Here is a 25,628-nt window from a genome sequence, read left to right on the forward strand (position 1 = left end):
GGAATTCGGTGTGTGACACACTTACTGCACTGCTACTGTTTTTTTCCAAGGGACAGGAGAATAAATTGCTGAAAAGCCTATAATGTTCATGCATTAGGAATTAGAATTTAAGGACTTCCAAATTCTGATAATTCTGATCTATCCTGGAGTTTCTTTTCCAGCCTTAAATTTAACATGGATTTTCCACTGAACCTTTACCTTGAGCTTTTCTTTGACAAAAGTGTTAAAAATGAATAAACCACGGAACAAAAAGAAAATCTATGTAGACATTATCTTTATTTGACACTTCTATGCAGAATGTTAAGCTGACAGTAACAGGAGAAGAAATAAATGCTATGTCAAGGTAGGTTTCAGTGTGTAAGATCCACATCCTATAGTTCTACTGAAGAAGAGCTTTGTCAACAACTCCGCTCTTGGGTTAGTTCTACTTCTTGCTTCAGAGAGGCCATGGGTACATGCGGAGGAAAACACTTCTGTTCAGCAGTGAGCCACTTGGAGTTCTTCAATTTTTTTGTTAGAGAATTTATACCAGTTATGCACTTGTGTTATTTGAGAATAACTCAGCCTACAAGAACCTTATGACAACTTTGTTCTGAAAACTATGAAACTGTTAATTACAGTAATAAATGGGCTTCATATATTTGACCAGTTGTAGTGCAGCACTGGGATACTGGCTCAGAACAGGCTCATCCATGCTCAGAACAAGAGATTTTCATTTATGTCTTCTGCAACATAGAATAAAATGTTAATAACAGTTGAATATTTGATGCCAAAGTATTGTTTTTTTGTAGTGTTGTTATTAAGAAATTGACACAGGAAAATTTCATTGGGCTTAGGTATGGGAACATTATTGGCACTAAAAAATATGGTTGCTGTTATATTCAGGGGCCATTCATTTCGAGCCTTTTTGGTAGGTGCTTCATTGTTCGTCATGTTAGGTTTTAAGCTGCTTGTGAGTTGGGAATTCCTTATGCCCTTACCGTCACTCTTTACTAAAGGATGAACCCTAAAACCTTCTCTAGACGAGCAATCATTAGCAGCAGTACATGAATATTTTAACTCATAGCTTATTTCCACATGTGGTTTGTTATTCATAAAGTGTCGTCAGAAGAACTGGAAAAGTTATGTACAGAGTATAAACTCAGTGAATATCTGACCTCTGTGAATCAGCCTCTGGTTGAGTTTAGGGAGTAGCTGGTAGGATTTTGAAAAAAAGTTTTCAGTCTGTGTTCCTATCTCAGCTTCTATCATGCATCTGTTCTAGGATTAACCTGTAATGCTGTTACCCTTGTTTAAAAACTGGCTGCATTGCTTAGCTGCCACTCAAGGCTAGAATGTGGATTTCTAAAGAGTGCCCTAGATGGAATGTCATCATGTTAACGTAACATCAGTCACAGCAGCAGCTGTTCAGCTGCTGCCTAATTTTGGAGACATCACAAGCACAGTAGTGCCTAGGTTTTTAGATGCCTCTGGATTGACCTGAGCCAAACATATGCCTAGCACATGTAGGATTGAGAAAATCCCTCTGCTGAAGCCTCAGGATACACCAAGTCTGCTGGGCAGCCTCACCATGTGTCACGTTAGGCAGTGGTTAGGTGAAATGCTCTGCCTGGCCTACTGCTGCAGTGTGACGATGGTGATTGTGTGGCATGTCGTCAGGTACAGGTGAGTATAGTTAACTGCAGGTGTCTCAGTTACTTTCACTACTTAGCCTGAGATTCTTCAAGTGCACCTTCAGTTGGTATGCTCTAACCAATGATTTACATCACAAGTTTGCTTAGCCTTGCTTTTGGCACTAAAGGATGAAAAATCAATACTTCAGGAGTGGTGGAGACAGGGCATACAGGGTCAGACACCACAGAGAGGAGCGATTTCCTATTTATTACAAACTACCTCCCTAATTATTCCTGGTGAAAATGACTTTTTCCTGGTTGTGTAAACCATTTCAGAACCTTGCATCTTTCACTGTCTTCTCATTACTATTCCTGTTGCTGTTGTGCACACTAGTCATAGCTTCTGTCTAGAATTTTTCTTGTACTTTATGGCCTGAGGCTTAGCGAAGCATTAATGAGAACACTCTGTCCTGCACATCTTCCTGGTCTTTGAGACTTACCTTCCTTAATCCCAAAGCAGTGGCACCACTCCTTCAAACCAATGAGTTTGTCTTGGTCTCGGTCACACTCCTGGAAGAAACGGGTGATGCAGTGTTCCATGGGAATGAGGGAGGCTCGCAAGGGAGCGAGCTCTGAGTGTGTCAGTGATCTGAAAGAGCAGATATGTAGAGGTAAATTTCAGTGATAAATCACCAGGATCATCAAAGATGCTCGGTGTGGCTAGAAGATGGCAGCAGTGGCTTTGACAGAGAAGCTCTGGTGCTTCTGTAGTGACTCTGCCCTGGGTTCTTAGGGTGATAATTACACCTGATAATCTAACATAAGCTTTAACTGCTCTTCTTTAAAATCTTTTAGCTATAGGAAGCATCATTGTCCTGTGTTTACAGTTCATCAGTGGTGTCATTTTGCTATTGATCTTAAGTTTGCAAAGGTGCTTAGTTTTCTCAGATGCTAGATGTGATCAACACGAGGTATTAAGGGACTGCACCCTCGAATCGTTGGACACGGATCCAACACTGAGTGTCCTGATGGAGGGCCTGAAATCTGAGTCTCGTTTTCAGAGGTAAACTGGGGCTTTCTCTGAATTGTGACATTAGTGCTGTCTTAATGTACCTGCTCATTAAACTGAGAGCTTGTCAGTATCGGTTTAATAAATGGTACCTCACTAGTGAATTATTGCTGACAGGCATCTGCCCATTGTATTTAGCCTGTTTGTCCTAGCTTCTGTGGCAGCTGGATCTCATGAACTGCATTCTCCTCCACGATCAGGCCATGAGCAGCAATTAAGAAGCTGTAGAGTTAGTTGTAACGTGATTATGAAAAGTAAGAAGACAGCAGATTCTGGCTCAAGACATTGCTCCAGCATAGCAGTGAAACATCCTGTGTTTCAGTTGAATTCTGAGGGGGGGATACTGGCTTGTATCAGCTGAGGGACTGGTCCTGTATGTCAGAGGATGCTTGACGTGCTATAGCAAGGTAAAACAGCCTTAGCTTGACCTGCAAATCAGAGCTTAACACGCAAAGAATTTTTACCTGTCAGCTGGATGCTGATCAAGCTGATAAAACTGCCAGTGCACAGGATACACGTACATGTGGTAGTTTTTCTCAAAGTCATGCAGGAGGAGCTCAGCTGAGTGGTTACCAGCCATGAGACGCTTTTCATTCTGGTAGATCTTTTTGACCTGAAGACAACAGAGAAATCCATTTATTTTTATTTATTTATTTTTTTTTTTAGGGAGGGAAGATTGGCCTGAAGAGAGCTTTCCAGCAAGGAGATGATTTAAGAAGTGAATCTTGATAAAACACTGCAGAGGAAAGGGGGTTTAGTGTTTGTGGCTGTATGCTGTACAGAAAGTTTACCTCAAGTTTGCCGAGTGATTGGTGGTGACTGTGTGAGCTTCAGCAGTAACTGGAGAGGAAATCAAACCCCTACAATGTAGTTATCTGGCCCAGCTAAATAGGGAAGTGGCCTCAGGATATGAGACACGAGCCACTGTTCTGGGGTAAGCAACTCAGCTTTGGCATGGAATAAGCCTTATCAGATACCAGGTAATTCATACCATTTAGTATGAGATGTTCCTGGTCAGCCATGGGGCCTCTCGGTGTTTATAGGAGTAGTCTTTGGTAGTCCTCAAGAATATTTTGTATAAGCCTGCTGTCACCTGCTGTTTGCATCTTTGATTCCAGAGTTAGAGCAGCCCAGGGTTTTGTTCAACTTTAACTATTTGTCTGCAGATCAGCTCTTAGGCAGTTATGACATTGGTATGTTAAGAAACTGCTTACTGTCACCAATTCATCTGACATAAATCCTTTGTCTCCCCCCCATTTAAGAACAAAAATGCTCAGTGGCAGTAAGTGCTAACTATGTTTTAAGCCAATGTAGTGTGATTCTGCTTTAGGTCTACTGAGTAGTAGAAAGTTGATTTTCACTTGGAAACTGAGTATCACTCACTTGGACCAGATGACCTCAAGATGTCCCTTCAAACCTCAGCCATTCTGTGATTCTGCGCATGGCTTTTGGGGGCTGCTTCGTCACCCTCTAACAGTGTAACTGCATGGTCCTATCTGAAAATGGGTTGCTTACCTTATGCCTTTGCTTTTCGGTTAGGAATCCAGTTGTATCCTGATCACGTTCATAATATTGCATGAGGATGTTTTTGAGCCAGTCTCTCATACGGAGGGGGAACTGATCTACTTCGTAATCGGTACAGTTAGGTATGTCTGTGCCAGACAACAAAGTTTTTGTTAATGGATCACTTGTTAACTCCTCGTTCAAGCATTTCCGAGCCAAGTTAGACCTGATTCTCACTAGCAAACTTCCAGTTGATCTTAAAATTGTTGTAGTTAATATGTAAAACTGGGAATGCAACTAATGGGTTCAATAAAAAATGTATAATTCATTGATTAGTGTGCATCTTTTAGCAGTTGCACAAGCCACAAGCTTTACATACCTGTGCACCTTAAAGGCAGCATTGTGCAGTGAAGCTATGATCAATCTATTTGCTTGTATGAAAGCGGAGCTTCTAGGAGCAAAGGAATTTCTTTTTCTGGGGTAAACGGCAACTGAAGAAGAGCTTAGAAATCAATTAGAGCCTCTTGATCATGGCTCCTGTATTTAGGTGACTTTGTTTTTTACCTTGATATTTTCATCTATTAAGTTGATTTATGTACTGTGGTATTTTTTTGTTTGTTTTTGGGTTTTTTTTTGAGAGTAAAGACATGAAAAATCTTCAGATGGTAAAGAAATACCACAATAATGCTGGGGTTATGCTGGTTGTAAGCACAGAAGGGATGTATTTGGGATTCGGCCACTTAATAACCTTAACTGTGGGAAAAGTGAGTTGTTTGACATGGTTAGAATTGGAAAGGCAGTTTTACTTATGAGTTAATTGATGGAGAAGGGGGAGAGCACAGGAAGAAAGCAGATCACTAATGGTTAGCTGGTGATGCTAAGGCTTGTTTATATCTAAGTTAATTCTATATGGCAAAGCAAGTCTTACATTTGCAGGAGCCCATATAGTCTAGGTGCAGCTGGCGTCCCATTTTTGTTCCTTCAAGTTGACATTTGGTACCAAAGAGTTGGCATGTGCTGTCATAAGTCTTATTATCTGTGCCACAAACCTAAAGGAGTGAAAAACAAACACACCCCTGCCATGTTCTGAAAAATGACCTGGTCAGTAAAGGAGGCATTACAATAATGAAGTAATTGTTGCAATATGCTGTGGCAGTTGTGAATGCCCCACAGAGACTGGATGTGATCAGAAGTACTGAAAATTTTGGTTATAATATGCCTACATAGAGATTAGGTGACTGTACTCAAACACCCTATTTCAAGATACTTGAAATTTATTTTCATGTGGTAATAATACAGTGGTTGAGATGCTGCTGGACTATGGCACTAGTATTTGCTATATGCTCAGAAACCTTAAATGGATGATGACTACTTTTAATGGCAGGAAAAAGCCATTAATTATTTGAAATAATAGAATTATTTGAAATAATAGCAGGGGAATGTGGTATCCTGTAAGTGTTGTAGCTGGATTTCCCACATGCTGTGCACTGAATGTAATACTTACACGCTCATAATCTTTGGTGGAAGGGCAAGCAGCAGGATCTTGGCAAATACAGCCGGGTTTCCCTTGTCTGTCTGCCTGGCAGACTTTTCCTCTTTTGCAGTGGAAGTTCCTGCATGGGTCTAGCGGTAAGATCAAGAGGGGGGGCATGTTAGAACAGGTTGAAACCAAGTGTTTCTGTCAAGTACTGCTTACAGTCGAAGCAAAGTAGAGCCAAACACTCACCAAGGAGTCAAGTGCTTTTCGTAAGTTTCTGAAAACACAGCTGGATCTTTCACTGAATAATACAGCCAAATTTTAAATGTGTTATTTTGAGGGATTCATGGTGCTACCAGGCTTGAGTTGGATGGGGAAATGTTTCTTAGAAAAAGCTTTCTCCTGTAAGGTCTGACGTTCACTTTCAGCTTTCTTTGGAACTTATCCCATGCGTCCTTGCTGCATCTGAGACGCTTGACCCATTCCTAGTTTAATTCAGGCTAGAAGTTTTAAACTGAGGAGTTTCAGTGGAAAATGTTTCCCATTCTGCAATGCTGACACAAAAATATGTACGCTATCTAAATGTTTTTGAGAAACAAATGAGTGAATCCAAGGGTGTGCGAAAGGGATTGTTCTCGGAACATATCTGTGGTGCAGGATGATGCAGCAGCGCAGGTCAGTCATGTGAAATGGCTTGCTGCTGAAGGCAGAAAAGAACTGCAGACCATCAAATTCCCCAGTCTAAGAGAGTTATGGTGATGTGTGGGCTTTGCATGTGGTTTACTCACCCGGAAAAGCCTCCCCAGTGCTATTGCTTGCACTTCTCCTCGCACCGTATGAACTGCCTGTGGTCTTAACCTGTACAGTCACAGAGAGAAGCAGAAGCTGTGGTAAATCTTGGAAAGAAAAAATACTTTGGGAATTCTTTTTTTTTTTTTTTTTTTTTTTTTTTTTTTTCAGATACAAATATAGACCTGACTCAGTTTGCTGTATTTGCTACAGAAAGGGGTTGCTGTGCAAGATGTGTGACAGTTATATGAGGCCTAGTATTAGTGTGCTCTCTTTTCTCTCTTTTCTGGGGAAAAAGTAGCGGGTGGAGAGAAACTAGGAGTCCAGGAAGACATGGGCTCCTTGCAGTTTCACCCTGACTGACACAGAGCAGTGGTTTGCCTTGAGGCTTGGCAGAACTGGTGTTTTAGTCCTTACTTGGGTCGGTGGTCCCAACGGGTCAGTGAGCATAGACATTTTTAACAGTGTAGATGTTCAACTAACAGATGTAGCAAACAGTCATGACTTTATTTTTGATGGACATCTCCTGCTTATCTAGTGGCTGACCCTGATGTGGAAGGTCAGGGTACAATATTCGCTTTTGTCTGAAGGGAAAAAGTGCATATCCTTCATCCTGTGCAGAAGTCTGCTAGCCACTGGGGTGGTCATGCAGGGGATCCCGTCCCTTCCCTTGAAAAATGTTCAGTTTTGTAGGAAAAGTATGCATGAAAGTGGGAGAGGGGAGTGAACAGACTTTGGTACTTGGGTTGAGACTTGGTTCCAAGTGTTGTTACAGAAGTGTCGGTGTTTATAAGTACATCTCATTACATGGTCCATTGGGACTGGAGCTATTACGTGAGTTGTGTTTGCTTCCTTTCTGGACAATTTATTTCAATGTTGTACATGAAGTGACGCATAACAAACTAGGTGAACAATGTGTAATAGGAGATCAGACTTCTCCAAAACATTAAGTTTGGTAGACCCATTTTTTCTCCAAAATGTCCTCTTAATCACAAGGGGCATATGGGATCATATAAAGGACCTCTTAATCACAAAGAACTTAAATATGGGACTGATTTTTTTCCCTCTCTACTCTTCCAGTTATATTTTAAAGAAAACTTACCTCATCTACCGGTTCCATTGAATTCACACTCTGAACAGAGCCACTTGTTTGCAGTTGTTTGCTGTCAGAATTAGGCACCTCATAGTGGTAGTTAGCATCTTCAGACTGAGTGAGGTCTTTAATTTTGACACTTTGGTGATCCCATCTCTCTCTATGAGCTGCACTGTCATCTCCAGTGGTTCCTTCTCCTTCAGGCTCATTACTGGTGCGGTCTTGGTCATTTCTTTGGATTCTCTCCTCTTCCTCATAGGCTGCTTCTTTCCAGGCATTGCTGAGATCTTCCTCACCATCATCACCACTATCGATATCGTCCTTATCAACGTTACCACCCTCCTTACCCTGTCTTTTCATCACCATGCCATGATCGCTCTGATGGTTTGCTTGAAAACTATCTTTGTTTTCTTGGCTTTGCCATTTTTCATCCTCATCCTCATTATGACTTCTTTTTGAGAGGGGGATTTTTTCTTCCTTATAGGGCTTTTCCTGACTTTCCCCTTCTTCCTCTATGCTGAATTTCTCACCATGTCTCTTGGTTATCTGGACTGGCTGACTGGAATCTCTCAGTATTTCATCAGACTGCCTGCTGTTTTCTTTCTGCTGTCTCCTGTATTGGTTTCCGTGACTTGTCCGGTGGGCTTTGTGCTTCATATCCATGTAATCAGTCACTTCCCCCCATTCCTCATCCTCTTCTTCCACATTTTCCTCTTCATCGCTTTCACTGGTGTTTTCAGATAGGCCAACTGTATTTTTGTTATATTTCCATGCATTATGCTCATGATCGGGATTGAGATCATCCACTGGATTTTCTCCAGCACCCAGTGCTTGGTTGGCTATGTTGCTGTGTTTCTCATGCCTCCTGAGCTGGTAGTGGTCAGAGCTGGACTGCTCTCTGCCACTGCTGCCAGAATCACTCTCCTGGCTATCAGAAGTCAAGCCTGGTTTACCCTGCAGGGAAAGGAAGTTAATGCTCTTCATTCTGGATTTCATTTGATGCTCATGACCACTTTGTCCGTGTCTGCTAGCTGTCCAGGGCTTCTCCCTGTGCACAGCATCTGCTACTGGTATCTTTGCTTTTATGTTTCTGTGGCTGGGCTGCAAATCACCCTCATTTGCAGGCCTTGTCTTCCCTTCCTCTTGGGCTTCAGAATGAATAGGCTTAGTCTGAAGGAAAAAAAAAAAAAAAAAAAGACATTTAACAAGTAGATTAATAAATCTTAGGGCTTCATTTTGAGGTAGGTGCAATGGCATATACATCAGAGAAACATGACACTGCTATGTTCTTTGTAAGTGACTTTTTAACAAGTTAGGTCAAATGATGAAATTGACACCTGATATCCTTTCTACTTCTCAGTGAGTTGGCTTCAGTCCCCTCTTTCTGCATGGCTAGAGTTTAAGTCGTCCATGCAACTCCACCTAAGCTTTGAGGGGAGCTGAGAGGCTTTTATTGTATGCAGTGACGTCAACAGCAAAACCAGTAACTTGAGGGCAAGGTACAAATCCTCAAGGAGAAAGCAAGTTCTAAAGTGACTGCTCCCTATTGCTGCAGGGATTCCCTTTCTGCTGTTAAACAGCATCACAACTACTGGAGGTTGAGAGCAGGAACTTCTGATGTATTTCTTAACACATATGGGTGTTGGGTGTTGCTTTTACTAAAGTATAGCACTGAAACTGGTTTTCCTCAAAGCTTTCGGGAGTCATTTATGAAAATAGAAGTTAATTCTAAGTGTCCAAGTTGATGGAAAAGCATTTCCTTTAGTGTAGGAAGAATCTTGAATTCTTGGAAACAAATGCTCTACTAACAAATACTTAGACAAATAATTTAAAACAAATACTGTAGGATTAGATGCATTTATTTGGCTTATGGTAGATAAGCTATATCCTGTTTCCTAATGTCAAGATGGTATCTAAAAATTGTTTCTTTTGTCTAGTGTACTTAGTGATGCAGGAGAAGTGCTAGGCAAAATATTCACCTTATGTTTTCCAACTCTTAACTGTTTCAGGAGAAGAACGCATGTTGACTGAAATCTAATAAGGTCAGTGGGAACTTAGTCTACATGAAATGCATTTTTCTTGAAAATGTTACAAAAGGTCATTATGTATTACAAAGCATCACAAGATGAAATCAAACCAAACTCAATTTCACGAGTAGTTTGTTTTTCCTATGTTTTGGGGGCACTGTGGCCTGAAACATAGTATGCCTTTAGCTTGAACCAAAACCAATCTTCTGCAAAGGGCTTGGAATTCTATAGAGTTAATAAAAATAAGGTCAAGCCTTCATTAAAATCCTTTGCTCTGGGTGCCCCTGTTTGATGAAACAGTCTTTTTTTGAGGAAGATATTTTGTCTCCTGTCTCAATAGGAAGCTTTTATGTGCCGCAGCTTAAATTTGTTTGTGCATGGATGTGGTTTTCAACTGTCTTTTTTTTTAAAAAAAATAACATTTATTTTTATTTTAAAGTAAACCTTTGTGAGCCTTTTGCTTGTAAAGGTACTGGGGTTCCTTAATATGATGATCCAAGTTTTGTTCAATGTATCTGTAGTCACCTCCTCTTAGGGACAACTGGCCTTGGAGAAATGCTGTGTATTGATGCAGAACTGATGGCTTATCTGTCTGGTATTGCTGTGTTTTCTTTTCATGCAGATGTCTGCTTCTGGGATATAGCTGTAGGCTGCCAACTGTTCCAGTTCTGCTGAAAACTTGAATAGGAACAGATACTTGCTTGGTTTTCACAACACAGAGCACTGTCTGGAGTGACATAGAATGCATGTAGAAAGCTGCACAGAGCTGGATGTAATTATTTGAAAATGTTAGCAGGGGAGAAGGGACTTTGTATGTTGGTTCTGAATTTAGTTTTTACAAAACTTAATTGGATTGGAGCCTATGTCCATTTTGTCTGAGCCACAGATGCTCACCAGAACGGTGCACTACAGAGCAATTTTCATTTGGCTTGACCATGAATGAAAAACTGGGAGCTCTGTCCTTAGCCTGCACGCGTGGCTTGGCACTGCTGAAGTCATCATTCTCACTACCATCAGAGCTGCCTATCTGGCTTCTCAGCCACAGTACAGTTTTCTGAACTGAATCTTTCTAGTGCTCTGTATAGTGAATAACAAAAGCTATTGTGGCTAAAATTTTTACGTCTGAGACTTTGCATGTGACGACTTGACATGATAATTTGAGGATTGCATCTTATTCCTTCAATGGAGCGGTGAGGATCACAGGTTGGTTTGTTGGTGGAGCTTATTGCCTCTATGAAAATGAGTGCAATGTTTATAAGGGAATACATTTATATAACTCAAACTTCTGTTTTGAGCTTTAGATTTTGTCCTGTTGCGTTGGTAGCTATGTGATATGCAAGGCATGATATGCTCTGTAATAATCTGGGGATGGGGGTGTTAGGGTATGTATGTGGTAATGGCTTTTTATATTTGATATCAAAAATATATATTGCCTCTTAATGCTTTAAGAACATCAGTGCCTTTTCTGCAGCTTTCTGTCCCAAGGCTCCAAGTTGGTGGTTTAAGGGATATGTCTAGAAGAGGCAATTATTAAAAATCTGTATGTAAATTATTTTGTATAACTATGTGGATTTTAGAGAGTATTCACAGGAAGGGAAAGTTCACGTGAGTGGCAATAATAGTGTGGTGAGCACTTACTGGAATAGCCGAAGCTGATCCTAGCAGGCAAATCAAGAGCATCAGAGTCTTCATGGTTTTCATCTCTTGAACAGGCCAGCAGTTAGTGGTATGGTGGTAGGGTTTGAAGGTTTCCTTTCTGCAAGTAACATCAAAAGAAACCAAGTTAGGTTGTGGATATCATGGTTTAGAAATGATGGATGGAAGCAATGTGGTGGCTGCCGTATGCTACAGATCAGTCCGAAGCCCTGTAACATTTGGATGCTGTGCCCACGTGTATGTGAATTCAGGCGTTAGACCACCTTATTCAGGGCGTGCTTTGATCCTCGTTCTTTTACTGAGCTTAGGTTGCATGCTGTACCCACAAACTCTGGTGGTCTCACTGAAAGGCAGAGTTATAAGTTCTGTCCTGTAGAGCTTTATCCACTCTTCTGATATAGTATTTCTTGGAAAAGATGTCCCTCTTTATGCAATTTTGGGACACTGCCTGAATGGCATCCCTACAGCCAGGGGCTGCAGTAGTGGGAAGATTTGGGTGGTGAAGCTCTGTTCCAGCAGGTTTCAAAGCCAGAAGCTCTGTGTAGACTGCTCAGTGCACTGCTTGAGCCCTGCTTGGGGAGCACCAAACCCAGCTCTGCTACATACCAGTGTGAGACCAGCAGCTGAAAGAATATGGGATGCAACTGGAGTTCTGCATGTGCCAACCTTCTTAAGTGAGTGAGAACTTATTTTTACTTAAGTGAGTGGCAACTTATTTTTACTTTGCAGGTATCGCTAGTATATTCTCTCACCTATGCAGTGCACATGCACTGGAAGTTCCTATCGCTGTAGCTGTATCACCAGGACAAGCAGGAGGAAAAAAAGAATGTTTATCCTTTATTGCTCTTTGTTGCCCTTCCCACCTTTATTAATGTAAATGAAACACCTATTCCTCTGTTAACTGATGCACGTAGTCTCTGTTACTGGTCGAGCTCCTTGGCACATGAAGAAATTGGCAGTGGTTCTTTCAGTTAGGTCAACCATACGCAAATGCATGAGGCTCGGTGTATGGTTTCCAAATGTTCATCCAGGCAGTTGTTCATGATTGGGGAGTGGGGAGAATAGACACCAAAACCCAAAAAGGGGGGTGGAATTCCAGAGGAGCTTGTGTTTATTGGAGCCAGAGTGTGAACCAACTAACAAGCATCCTGGTTCCTGCCATGCCTAGATCTGTTGGAAATATACAGATTGGAAGCTTGCTGTGTTTTCCAGTGTTCCTGAATTATTTAATGTCAATATCTTTTAGTTAATGAAGAGCAAAATACTTAATTAGTGGGGCACATCTAGTATGCAAACAATTTTTCTCTCAATGAACTAATTCAGTCTCCAAATGTGGCTCAACATACAACATCAATTATCTCTTTGGCATCCAGGGTTAGCTGAGATTCTCTCATAGAGACAGAATATAACAAAAGCCATCAAAGACAATATAGAGAATTCCTAATTATTGCATATAGGCAATCACTTCAGATTAAAGGCACATTATGTTAGACTGAGGGCCATGCAGGTGACTTGCAAGAAAGTGGTGAAATCAAATGGATTATTAACATATAGCCCCCAAAACTGTATGCCATACTCTTGAAGGCCTGGCAAGTGACTGAGGGAAGTAGTAGTTGAACTGCAGTTATACAAGTCAGGTAGTCTTCATATGTCTCCTTGTTCTTGGCTAGCAAAGCAGCTCTGGGCACATCTTTCCATCACGGAGTTTCTCAGCCTTAAAACCACATTAGATGCACTTATTCTGGTAAAGTACTTTGAGAGCTATAAATGGATTTGGTTTATGACTAGGTTTTTCAAATCCGGCTCTAACTGGGTAAATTGGTTCCACCACCTTTATCCAAATAACAAAAAAAAAATGGTTGGAATAAATCTTGAGTTCATGCGGCAAAACAGATCTTTTGCATTGTTTTTCTTTTAGTCTCTAGCCTGTAGTCACCCATGGGAAGAATCAATCTTTAATTATCAGAGAAGTCTGACCTTCTTGAACTGAGTATAGGAACACAGTCTAGTTAAGCATCTCTTCCCGTCATGATAGTCCAAATGAGTTGCAAGCACTGACAAAATGATCTGCAGTGGGATAATCTGCCACAAATCACCAAATAGCATCTGAAGAGTTAAACAGCCTCTTGAGCTGTGATGCTTACGCAAGTATTGCCCTTGTTAATTCCTGATGTTTGCCTTTTTCAATATGGCACCGATAGCATGCAGGAAGTGTTCCCTTGCATGGGTTTCGGAGCGAGGAGTTCTGGGGTTCTTCAGAATTCTGGTGCTTTGTATCATACCTGACTGCTGTGAGTGAAATATCTAATTCATTGTTTCATTTCTGATGCCAATTCCATTATGCTATCAGTACAGGGAGCTGTTTGAGGCAGGCAGATGGAACTATTGAACAAGTTCAAAAGCCACAGTAAAAAAAAAAATGAATAAAAAAAATTCAGTGTTGGCAGCATTCATAAAGAAGGAGGAGCAGTGGGGGAAGCTGGGATTGCTGTCATAAAAGCTGCAAAGTCAATAACACGGCAGCTGGGCTTCAACAAAGGGGAAAAAACATCCTTGTACAATGGGCTGTGGTCCCTTCTGTCCTCCAGGGGTGAACGGAGTGTTTCTGTTGGCATCGCTTCATTTTCGGTGAGGCGCCAGGGGCTTGGCTGTGAAATATGCAAGAACCTTTTGCCAGAACCCAGGAGAACAGTTGGGTTTGGTACAAATAATCCATGTGAAGGACTTGAGGCAGTTTGCTGGAGCAGGGGATTTAGTTTGAGGGGTAGTGCGGGAAAAAAGCACAAAGAACTCTTCCTGCAGGCCTGCTGCCCTTCTTGCTGCCAAGGTCATGGCAATGGCATTTTTGCACTTGCTCTTTTAGCCTTCTGGTGCTAGAAAAGACAAGTCATTATTGTTAGAGAAGCTCGGAAGCTCGGGCAGGTGCAGAGATGAGCGATTTTGTGGGTCATAAATAATGCACGGTAATTAAGTTGGTCATGGAAGAAGTTCAGCATTACCTAACTGTCATATGATGCAAGGATCTGCATTGTGATAGTACCTTTTTTCTACACTGAGATCTAAATGTGAAGACAATGTATTCTTACTTTAATTTCCAAACTTATACTACAGAACAGTGCCTAAAACCAAGCTTTTGTAACGCTTGAGATCAGCAAAACTGAAGTATTACAGTGGGAGCTATTTTAAAAGCAGCAGTCATCTACATAGAGCAACGCAGTCACCACACTTCGCAGTGAAATCTGTAGGAAGGTGTGGTCAAAAGATAATATGTAGTGTCTTAAATTGGAATTTTTGGACAAAGAAATGAGTAATTGGAAAACGCTTTTGTTTGGGGTCTTGAGAAAGCAATGCTAACCAGGCCCTCACTCTGCCCTTTTTCAGTCTTGGAAAGAAATTGATTTACCTGAAACTTGGAGGAGGCAAAAGCTCTGACTCACTTCATCCATGGTAGTTGGGGTCTCTGTAGGATACATGCTGCTCAGCTTAATATGGGAAAAAAAGGCCTTGCTTCACCAGTGACAATTGTTTTGAGTAGACAACCCTAAAAAGACTCGTTTTCAGATAACAGTGCAGAGCTGCTGTGAGGGGACGGGTGGAGCTAGCGATGTTTTTGTACGCTCAGTCCTGTTAGACTCAGGTACTTTGGGCCATGTTCAGCCATTCCAAGGCAGGTTCCTGCAGCTCTTGCACATGGGAGTAGTCTCAGCTCACAAGAGCCTCTGTCAGAATATGAGCAGAGTTACTTTATGAGGAGCAGTTGGCTACGAGTATGGTCTGCATGTGACATTGTCATCTCCAAAAGCACCCGATTGTCCACTGAGCATGGTGAACACCAGTCACAGCCTGTGGTCAGACCTGTGACCAGCAAGAGCTGCAAAAATGTATGATACGGTAAATGAAATTATCTGACATATCAATAGCTTTTAAAACAATGTCTGTTAATCTACTTGGTTTGCTGAACTTGCAAAACAGTAGCCATGTCTATACAGACAGGAGAGAGAAAAATAGATAACAAGTTAAATTGTAGTGTGTCCTTAAGACAAGTGTATTAAAAATGACAGACATCAGTGTTTATAGTTAGGTCTTTGGTCTGGAAACCTGATGGTTGTAACTCAGTAGTTCAAGTTTTACCTAACACTTCTGCTCATGTCTTCCAAACTTAAGTTGTAGAGATGATTGCTCAGTGTTTTTTATTTCACTCCTCCTGGTCCTGCAGTTGTTGGCATCTTAGTAGACACTCGAGCAATGCGCTCTTGGCCGTCTAAGAAACTACTTGTGAGCTTATCCTTGACAGGAGGACTGTGCAAGGGCTGCTGCTAATCAATTGTGTCAGCAGTCACTTGAAATACTGATCAATGACATGATTTTTGCCTAGAGGTCTAGAAGTAATGACATTTGGCCTGCCTGCCAGTCTTGCCTGTCCTCAGCAGTGCTGTACCACATGTATTTTGAATCAGTTCTGCTCAGTCACCCAGGGATCTGACAACAGTTCACTGTTTCTTATTGCTTACAGCAGGAAGCCCACATCTGAAGTGGGAAATCAGATAAAATCATCTGCAAGAATAGATGAGATGGCAAGTGCAGTCTTTACTGCTACTTCTTTGTTTTGTTTCTGGTTGAGCATTTTTGTTCAGTCACTGAAATAGCAAGTCTCATGCAGCTGAGACCTAGCAGGTTCTCTAGCCTTTTGAAATGCCACCCAGAAATGATTAATTGGTGGAGGTCATGGCTGAAGGTGACAAATGCCTTGTGATGAACAAAAGAAAGCATGTGAACTGACCTAGTTTCAGCTCTGGCAGTGGGAGATAATTCTGCATGGTCCTTGGTCATTAGACCTAACTCTAGAAAATGAAGTTACCTATTCTGCCACCATCACTAATGAGCGCGGCTGTTGTCCAGCATTCAGAAAAGAGAATTAGAAGGCAAGTCAGCTTTGGAACTCAGTTTCTCATTGTGTACAGGGGACATGAGGTCTCATCCCATAAGCATGAGACTTAGATTATGAGCTCTTTAAAACTTTAGGAGTCAGGTGAAATGTGATAAGATGTTGATGTTTTTCACAAGTCATTAAATGACAGAAGCTTAAGTTTATGCTCACGTACCCTAAAGTATCATCAAGAAGATATGCAACAAATTGTGAAATCAGCCCATTGAATCAGTTTGAGATTGCAATAAAATAGTCTTGCTTGAATTCTTGTGAAAGCACTGTCCTTGGTGGTGTGTCAGCTTTGTTAGTAGGAAATGCAGATGCTGATGCCTATCCTCACTGATAAATACTTGGAAGATGTGGACCTCTTAGGCAATAATCACAGCACAAATAGTTGTGAGTGGATCAAGTTTTGTGTACAAGTATTTGGTGGAGCACAGAAACTACAAATTCACTGTACAAAGTCTTTCTATAACCAAGATGTGCATGTGATTTTCTTCAAGTGCAATCAGCACAGAGCCCTTAAGTCTAGGTCTGTTTCAGAAGTTCTTGTAGGAGCGTGTGTGTGTACACACATGTACCTAAACTGAATCACGAGTGTATGTGCATACAGAACAAAGGCATGGTTAGATCTGATCAGAGTAAATGAAGAGAAAGTAATAAAAGCATATCCCAGAAGGTGAAATTATTCTACTCTTTCACTCTGCACCAGGAAGTGGCTGCGAATGAGACTCAATCCTTTTGAGGTTACCAATTTTACAGCTGCAAAAGCCTTTGGTCTTGATGGCTGTTTAATTCAAACATATTTTTGAACGTACGTGAGGACACCTTGAAACAATTATTAAATAAAATATTTCACCTGTGCTTAATGTAATTGTTAGATCTATTATCTTTCCTAAGTAGTTTAAATCAAATTCAGGCTATTTTGATTCAATTTGAGATGGGATGAAATGAGACCTCTTAAATGGTGAGAATGTTTTTTCTCTGTTTCTTATGAATTAGTGATTATTGCTGATCACTATTTGTCCTATATGTCCCTGGACCTGCCTTTCCTTTGCAGATCCTGTAGGTTCTACAGGCTTCTACCAGTTCCACACATAACATTGTGAAAGGTTCCTCCAAGACCAGCCACAGCTCCAGTGTCTTCACTTCCTTATGGGAAAGAACAAGGGCGTACCTTGCTTTTTGTGGCCTTTTCTGTCGGATGAGGTTCTTGAGCTGATAATGCAGGAGACTGTCAGATGTTGGGAAACCAGATCGCCCAGCAGTTTCAAGTGGACATTTGTACACTTCTGCAAGAGGTACATATTTTGCTTCACTCCTGCTGGCTCTCACATAAGGCTTTATTGTTTTGCAGGATCACAGGGAAAATAATGGTCTCAACAGTAAGATAAAGGTCACCTTTTCCAACACAATAACTATACAGTGCTTTCTCTTCTACAGAACACGTTTCTTTCTGCTCCAGGCATAAATGTCTGATATGATTTATCCTTAAAATAAGCAACAGTACTCTAAGAAAACATTAGCTATTTCAGTCCACAGGGGGGGAAACAGAGGATTAGAGAAGATATTCTATGGTTTTAATTAAAAAGTAAAGAAACAGTACCATAGCAGTAGAAGAGGTGCTCCTGCTTGGTTATCCACTGACGCACTGGAAAACCGTGAGCCTTGCAAAATTTTGCTTCTTTCCCTGTGGTATATTTTAGCATATAGTATGGACTCTGAAAATGTTTTTGCTGGGAGCTTCAGAGAAGGAAGATCTGATCCTGTGGATCTCAGTAAAAATAAATGAACCACCCTCTTAGGCTTCCACAGGATGAGGTAGAGGGGTGGGGGGATAAATTAGTGAAATTCTGCTGAATTAATTGAATGAGAAAGGCCATTCAGTGTTCATAGGCTCTGGGCCAGTGGAGCTCAGCCGCAGTGTGGGAAGGACATATTTAGTCTTTCAGGGGGAGGGGAGCCAAAGGGAAAGGGTGCAATAGCTCTGAGGCCAGCCAGTGTAGCAGAAAGAGCTGAGCTAAGAGATTGGCTGGGGCAGTCACGTTGCAAGCCTGGGAGCATGAGCAAGCAGGGGGAATGCTGGTCCGTGCTGAGCTTTTTGGTGTTGTTTCAATATACTGCATATGGTGTGTGCAAGCCTGTGGAAAAGAAGGGAAAGGAGTGAAAAGTCAAGCTCTAAATTAAAAGAAGTGTAGATAATGATAACAAAGGGATTGGTTGGAGTCTTACATAATCCTTGAACATTGGCTCTTTTAATCCTGTTGCCATTGCTGTGCCGTCTCTTGGAGAATGATGGTGCTAGCAGAGTGAGCTCGTGTATGTGTGGAAAGCTCTGTAGGTGGCACCTGTCTGGAACAGGTGCTTGGTGGCTTTTGGTTTTATACTGGCTCACTAGTAATGAGTTTAATCTTTATTTTTTCCTTTTTGTTATTCTAGAAAATACATCTCCTGAGCAGACATACTTCAGAGGAGGTTCTCAGATCACAACTAGTGGAGCAGATGCGCTGAGAGGAGGCACTTTCAGTGGTGTGTGCGGCAGATGCAGCAGATCCAGCCTCCTATTTCCTGTTCTTCCAATATCATCTGTTACTCATGACAGCATTTTGTATATTGTCCTTACACAACTGGCAGAGAGATCAAAGTAAAGTGAAATAAATTGCATGAATGGTGCAAACTATAAAGCAAATTCTGAAAAATAATTCTTTTTGGATGATGTTTTGACATGTTTTTTGAAGGTTACAGTTGTACTAGCTTCTACTCTGTTCATACCACAAGGTAACAGATACTGTGAATCTGAGGAGATGAGATACAGTGAGAAGTGTACAAAAACTTATTTTGTATGGCCAACTATGAAAATTATTGTTAATAAATTAAAAAAAAAAAAAAAAGGCTGATATCACAGCTGAGCCATCTCTGTAAACCAAACAGAAAATCAAACTTTGACAAAAAGCCTGTGAGAAATTCTTTAAATCCCTTCCCCTTTTATCTCTGCTTCTTTGCCTGGAAACTGATTCATGCCTATTGGAGTTGAAATTCTGCTGTTCTGTCAGCTAGTCAGCATCTGAAGGGAGAGGTGAGATTTCAGAACTTTTTTTTGTTTTGTTATGTGTTAATAAAAAAGACCATCATTTTTATTTATTTAGAATTTTGCAGTGTGTCATGCACATCCTTCTTTGCAATATGTCTAAGTTTCTTGGGGGATTGAAGGTGAGTGTTTTTCTGTGATGATTAAATATCCCAAGTATGGGCAGATCCTCAGCTAACAAATCAATGTGCAGGTAGTTCCCAAGAGGTTAGAACAAATGGTCCAATGCTAATCTTACACTAGCTGAAACATGCAAGTCTTAATTTTGGTAACGTTTGGAGACAGTAGCTATTAAAATTGACCTGCAATCCCCACTTGACAAAAACAGTGACAGATTCTCTCCAAGACCCTGTCTATTTAAGGATTTCCACCCAAAGAATTAGGATCAGATCACATTTTTTGATAGCTGTGTGAAGAGCTGTGCAGGAACTTGAGTCTGGAATTTGTAGGAGCCAGAAGGTTATCAAAAACGGTGTGTGTGATTTCAAAGCTTTGCCTGCCTTGGTTTTCAACAGATGTATTGGGACTTGGGGGAGGAAGAGGAGGGTCTGATTTTTTTGAAAGTTTTGAAAGATTATGCCTTTATTATTTGTTGACTGGTGTAGTTTATCAAAGCTCTTAGTTATTTGCAGGATGTTCCACAAATCAAAGTTTGTTTTTGCCTTTGATTTAAAAATAAAAAAATCAGTTAAGAAAAGACCCCTGGTTGCTCCCTGAATGTCATCAGGCAGCTTGAGCTTGTCTCAGTCATAGGTGCTGGTGGGGATGTCTGCAGCGGGTCCTGCAGTGCCAGGGCGGGTCATTTTAGGAAACTATATGGTTTATGGGATGACGTTTCCATCACCAGGAAAAGATGCTGTACTGTCATGGCAAAGTATGTGGGGGGAGGGAAGCCAAGTAGTTGGTGTGCTGGAAAACTGCAACCTAGAAATTACTGTTGTGACTCATTAGATGATATCATTTGGAAACTGAGTAATTACATCCTATCCCCCCCTTGTATTTGACTTGGGGTGATGTACTCGAGCACTGGTGTGTCTGACAGCTAGGTGATCTTTCAGTGAAGCGTCTGGCTGCATCAAGGATGGCTCCATGGTGTAGAAGAGCATGAATTCGTTGTGTACCAGAGTTATGCTGGAGGTCCCGATACCTTTGTTTTGGTTCCCCTGTGTGTTGCTAAATGAGCTCTTGAAACAAAGCCAGAAGAGGAAAAGCGGAGAGAAGTGTATTTTTTGTTGATTAATACATGTGCCCTGCGTTGTGTTGTGTAACAGGAAGGACTGAGGACAGGTTTGTTTTTATTTGCAGCTATCTGCACATCTTTGTACTTGATACAGCCACAGACCTTCAGACCTGTGCCCACAAGAGAGTGGTGTTGAGCCATCCATTTGCATACCAGGTACAAGGATTGAATTTACAGGTTTTTTTTATATGTAAAGTACAATTTTACCTCGGTGCCAGTTTGGATTCCCAAATAAAATGTGACTTTTCAATCAAATACACTTTATGCTGATTCGCAATAATATACATATTTTGAAATTACAGAATCACAGAATCACAGAATTTTCTAGGTTGGAAGAGACCTCAAGGTCATCGAGTCCAACCTCCAACCTAACGCTAACAGCCCTCCACTAAACCATATCCCTAAGCTCTACATCTAAGCGTCTTTTGAAGACTTCCAGGGATGGTGACTCCACCACTTCCCTGGGCAGCCTGTTCCAGTGCCTCACAACCCTTTCAGTGAAGAAGTTCTTCCTAACATCTAACCTAAAACTCCCCTGGCTCAACTTAAACCCATTCCCCCTCGTCCTGTCACCAGGCACGTGGGAGAACAGGCCAACCCCCACCTCGCTACAGCCTCCCTTGAGGTACCTAAAAAGAGCGATAAGGTCACCCCTGAGCCTCCTCTTCTCCAGGCTGAACAAGCCCAGCTCCCTCAGCCGCTCCTCGTAGGACTTGTTCTCCAGGCCCCTCACCAGCTTCGTCGCCCTTCTCTGCACCCGCTCAAGCACCTCCATGTCCTTCTTGTAGCGAGGGGCCCAAAACTGAACACAGTACTCGAGGTGCGGCCTCACCAGAGCTGAGTACAGGGGGACGATCACCTCCCTAGCCCTGCTGGTCACGCTGTTCCTGATACAAGCCAGGATGCTGTTGGCCTTCTTGGCCACCTGAGCACACTGCTGGCTCATATTCAGCCGACTATCCACCATCACTCCCAGGTCCTTCTCTGCCTGGCAGCTTTCCAACCATTCCTCTCCCAGCCTGTAGCTCTGCTTGGGGTTATTGCGCCCCAGGTGCAGGACCCGGCACTTGGCCTTGTTGAACTTCATGCAGTTGACCTCAGCCCATCGGTGCAGCCTATCCAGATCCTCCTGCAGAGCTTTCCTACCCTCAAGCAGATCGACACACGCACCTAACTTGGTGTCATCTGCGAACTTACTGAGGGTGCACTCGATGCCCTCGTCCAGATCATCGATGAAGATATTAAAGAGGACCGGCCCCAGCACCGAGCCCTGGGGGACGCCACTAGTGACTGGCCTCCAACTGGACTTGGCTCCATTCACCACGACTCTTTGGGCCCGGCTATCCAGCCAGTTTCTAACCCAACGAAGCGTGCGCCAGTCCAAGCCAAGAGCAGCCAGTTTCCCGAGGAGAATGCTGTGGGAGACGGTGTCAAAAGCCTTGCTGAAGTCAAGGTAGACCACATCCACAGCCTTTCCCTCATCCACCCAGCACGTCACTCTGTCATAGAAGGAGATCAGGTTCGTCAGGCATGACCTGCCTTTCATAAAGCCATGCTGACTGGGCCTGATCGCCTGCTTCCCCTGCAAGTGCTGCATGATGACTCTCAGGAGGATCTGCTCCATGAGCTTTCCTGGCACTGAGGTCAAACTGACAGGCCTGTAGTTTCCCGGGTCTGCCCTCCGGCCCTTCTTGTAGATGGGCGTCACGTTTGCTAGCCGCCAGTCGATTGGGACCTCCCCCGATAGCCAGGACTGTTGATAAATGATGGACAGTGGCTTGGCCAGTTCCTCTGCCAGTTCCCTCAGTACCCTTGGGTGGATCCCATCCGGCCCCATCGACTTGTGCACATCTAAGTGCCGTAGCAGGTCACCAACCAGTTCTTCATGGATAATGAGGGCCACATCCTGCTCCCCATCCCCTTCCACCAGCTCAGGGTATTCAGCTGTTTTAGAATATAAAAGAACTGTAAATACACCAGCTGTTGTTTCTGTCATATTATTTCTACTGTATGTGTCCACGTGGTTTTTTACTTATTACTGGAAGAAAATAAACCATTTTGAATCTGCTTACAGCCAGGGCTGGTCATTCAGTGCGGATGTGCCTCTCCAAGGTTTCCTAGGCTGTTTGGGGTTGTAGTCTGCCTGGTGGTGCTGACAGGGCTCTGAGTGTAAGTCCTCCTGTCTGTGACTTGGGGTTACAGCTAGTCAGGCAGGAAGGGAGGGCTCTAATTTCTGTGCTGGATGATGCACATTAAGGCTTTGAGCTGGTGAAGTGGCTCTCATTTAGAATATTTGTATGTAAGCACTTGAGACTTTGGAAAGATCACAACCTGTAGCAACTCATGCTGAAAAGGTTGGCCTTCCCTATTGGAAGTAAGTGCTGACAGTGGTTATAGCTGATGTGTTTGAATATGTACGTTATTAGCAAGTGTTCATTTTTGTTCTCTGTACTGGCTCACATTACTACTTGACTTGCTCTTTCCATTTTACCTTAAATTAATGAAAACTGAAATGCCTCCTGAAAGCTCATTGTTTACTGAAATTTGTATACTGCAAAAAAAACCCTAACCTTTAGCACTGCTTTCTTGAATTTAAAAGCTACATTTATCTGTCTGAAATGGGTAGTGTCCTGTGCCTGTCTAAGTTTGCAAGCAGCTCTTAAGTTGGAGCATAATAATAAATGTATATTAGCTGACAATATTTCTTACTTGAGCTATCTCTGGAGAACTGTCAGGAAAAATATCAACAAAAGATCACTATGATAGGGGCATATCATTAAAAAAGAAAATCAGAGGAAAAAAAAAATCCTCCTGTGCTCTTTTTAGCTGGTTATTTCATCTTCCTTTTGGGAAAAAAAAATAATAAAAAAATAAAAGTCAAGCTGGAGGCATACAGACTAGGTACTTTCAAAGTTGATCTTATGTGCTAGTCAAGGAGTCTGACATCATTGCTTTGTTTTTCCTTACTGGAAAAGAAAAAAAAAAAAAAAAAAAAAAAAAAAGCTGGGAGCAGGTGGGATTCCTTGGGCTCGTTCCTGCAGATGTTGCAGCCCTGATGGCTGGTGAGCATGGTGTGGGTGAGCTGACCTGTGCCCTGTGTGCATAAGGCAAAGAACTAGCCTGATGGTTTTCAGGGATCTCATTTGTGTTGATTGGTTCTTTTTTCTTTCTTTCTTTTTTTTTTTTTTTTCCTTGTGTTGTACTTCTCTATTTCATTATCAGTTTTGAATAAAAGCTGTAGTGACTGGATTTGTGTGTGTGGTTTTCCTGATAGAGGGGAGAACGGAGTCGGGGCTCTGCCACCTAGATGTGCTGGTGGTGTGCGGGAAGAGGCTTGGAAATGCTCAGCTGAGGCTGCCCGTATGTGGCTGCTAAATTGGGTTTGGTCCTTTGAGGCGTGATGCACTCAGTGTATTAGAGACTCGAACCCTGTCGCCTCGGAGCTGCTGTGCTGGGCTGTGTCATGTTTGACCACATAGCCTACGCAAGCTGAAATTAAAAGTTTAAAAAAGAGGGAGAGAAATAAACACTGCTCCCAGGCTGGGAACATTTGACTCCCGTTGGGGAGGAGCTATTTTAAAGCGCAGACGGAGGGATGGCTATTTTTGCCCCTCAGCCAGACTGACTCAACTAATGCCCTATACTGTCCAAAGTGTCACGTTGACCAAATTCTTAAAAAGTAGACTAAAACAGGACAGGAAGGGTCCTTCAACCATCATGAGGCAGACGCAGAGCTAAGCTGGAAGTACCTGATCTGCACGGGATCCCCTCGGGGTGAGGTGTGCTGCCATGTGCTTTGCCTTGCTGCCTTATTCAGGCATGCACTTGCATTAACAAGGAGGAGTAGAGGTGGAGTCCAGTGTGGGTAGCGTAAGTGCCCTTGCACCACAAGCACCCAAGATGGGCAATGTCTGTGCATAGCTCAAGTTCCTGGTAGTTCTGGTCACTACAGACACACAGTGCTCCTGGAGAAGCACAAGTATTAAACACCACCTGTAATACCCTGCTGAGTTACGTGCCTTCGCACTGCCTGTCCATTCTTGGGAGTTTCAAACACATTTTGTGTTAGGAGCAAATGCTGCTTTCCTCTGATGGAGGTGGAGAAGGATCCCAAAATGGCGAGGAGCCATATTACACTGTCGGTGGGGTGGTGGGGGAGACCTGAACTCGTGCAGCCCCATGAAGACGTGGCGGATTTGGGCATGGGCAAGACGTGAGCCTGGGCTGGGTGGCCACACGCACAAGGCCATGGATCGGGGGTGAGGGTGGGTTGAGGTTCCCCAGGTCTGGTGGGGGGGTTGAGGCCACTTCCGTCCAGCAGACCACGCAGCGCACGGTGTCACTGCCCGGGCACCACCAGAAACCCTCAGGGCAGCACTTGCTAAGCACATCAGTCCCAAAGTTACTCAAAAAAAAAAAAAAAAAAAAAAAAAGAACTGAAGGGAATCTTTGTGTACCTGCATGGATCTCTCTGCACAGAGGTGTGTGCTGGGTGCCTGAGGGAAATGCTTAGTACTCAGTTCTCACATGGCCTTTTTTTTTTTTTTTCCTAAAGTAAATGTAAAAGTGCTTCTGGTTGCATTTTGAGTCACTGCGGGCTTTCTCTTGTCCTCCTGACACTCAAAACTCAGTATTCACACCATTTTTTAGGAGCTTGAGGGTGAACAAGAACCACTTCCTGGCTCTGGGCACCAGCACCTTCTGCTGCTCGCCCCCTGGGCCGCATCCTGCTCCTCCAGGCTCTCGCTGGGCTGCAGCGATGCTTCCTGCCCGGCTCTGCTGGGCAGAGGTAAATATAGCCAGAGGGAGGCATAATTACAGCAGAGGAAGGCGAGGAAGCGTGGCTGCCCTCCAGGTACCTGCGTCACGGGGAGTGGCAATGGTACGTGACTGGGATTTGGGGCACCTCACCCCAAATCATGACCCAATGCAGCCCTGGCTCCTTCCCCAGGGGATTTGCTGCTTGGTGCCTGTTTTGGGGTCCAGTCCCCTTCCCAAGCAGGGATGTGAGGTGGTGCCGGGTCTTCAGGGGCCGACTTAAATACGGGCTGGACACGAGGAGCAAAACAACACGTCGTAATTGTTCGAGGTGCCTAAAATAAGGCCGGTGATGCACGCTTGCATCTGGCGGGGGCCAGGGATATAA

At 42.9% G+C, this 25,628-nt stretch overlaps 1 protein-coding gene across 1 annotated transcript; it reads right to left on the reverse strand.

The window, feature by feature from the left end:
• Positions 1–372: 372 nt before the first annotated feature.
• SPARCL1 (SPARC like 1) lies at positions 373–8,528 on the reverse strand (the record flags this gene model as incomplete). Its single annotated transcript, XM_082758610.1, has 8 exons — positions 373–725; positions 2,114–2,262; positions 3,147–3,295; positions 4,198–4,334; positions 5,114–5,234; positions 5,690–5,808; positions 6,451–6,520; positions 7,554–8,528. The coding sequence occupies 8 exons, from the start codon at positions 8,526–8,528 to the stop codon at positions 697–699; spliced, it is 1,749 nt and encodes a 582-aa protein (XP_082614736.1). The 3' UTR covers positions 373–696.
• Between the last annotated feature and the right edge of the window lie 17,100 nt (positions 8,529–25,628).

The sequence above is a fragment of the Aythya marila genome, assembly GCF_965140915.1.
Source record: "Aythya marila genome assembly, chromosome: 4".
Taxonomy (NCBI): Eukaryota; Metazoa; Chordata; class Aves; order Anseriformes; family Anatidae; genus Aythya; species Aythya marila.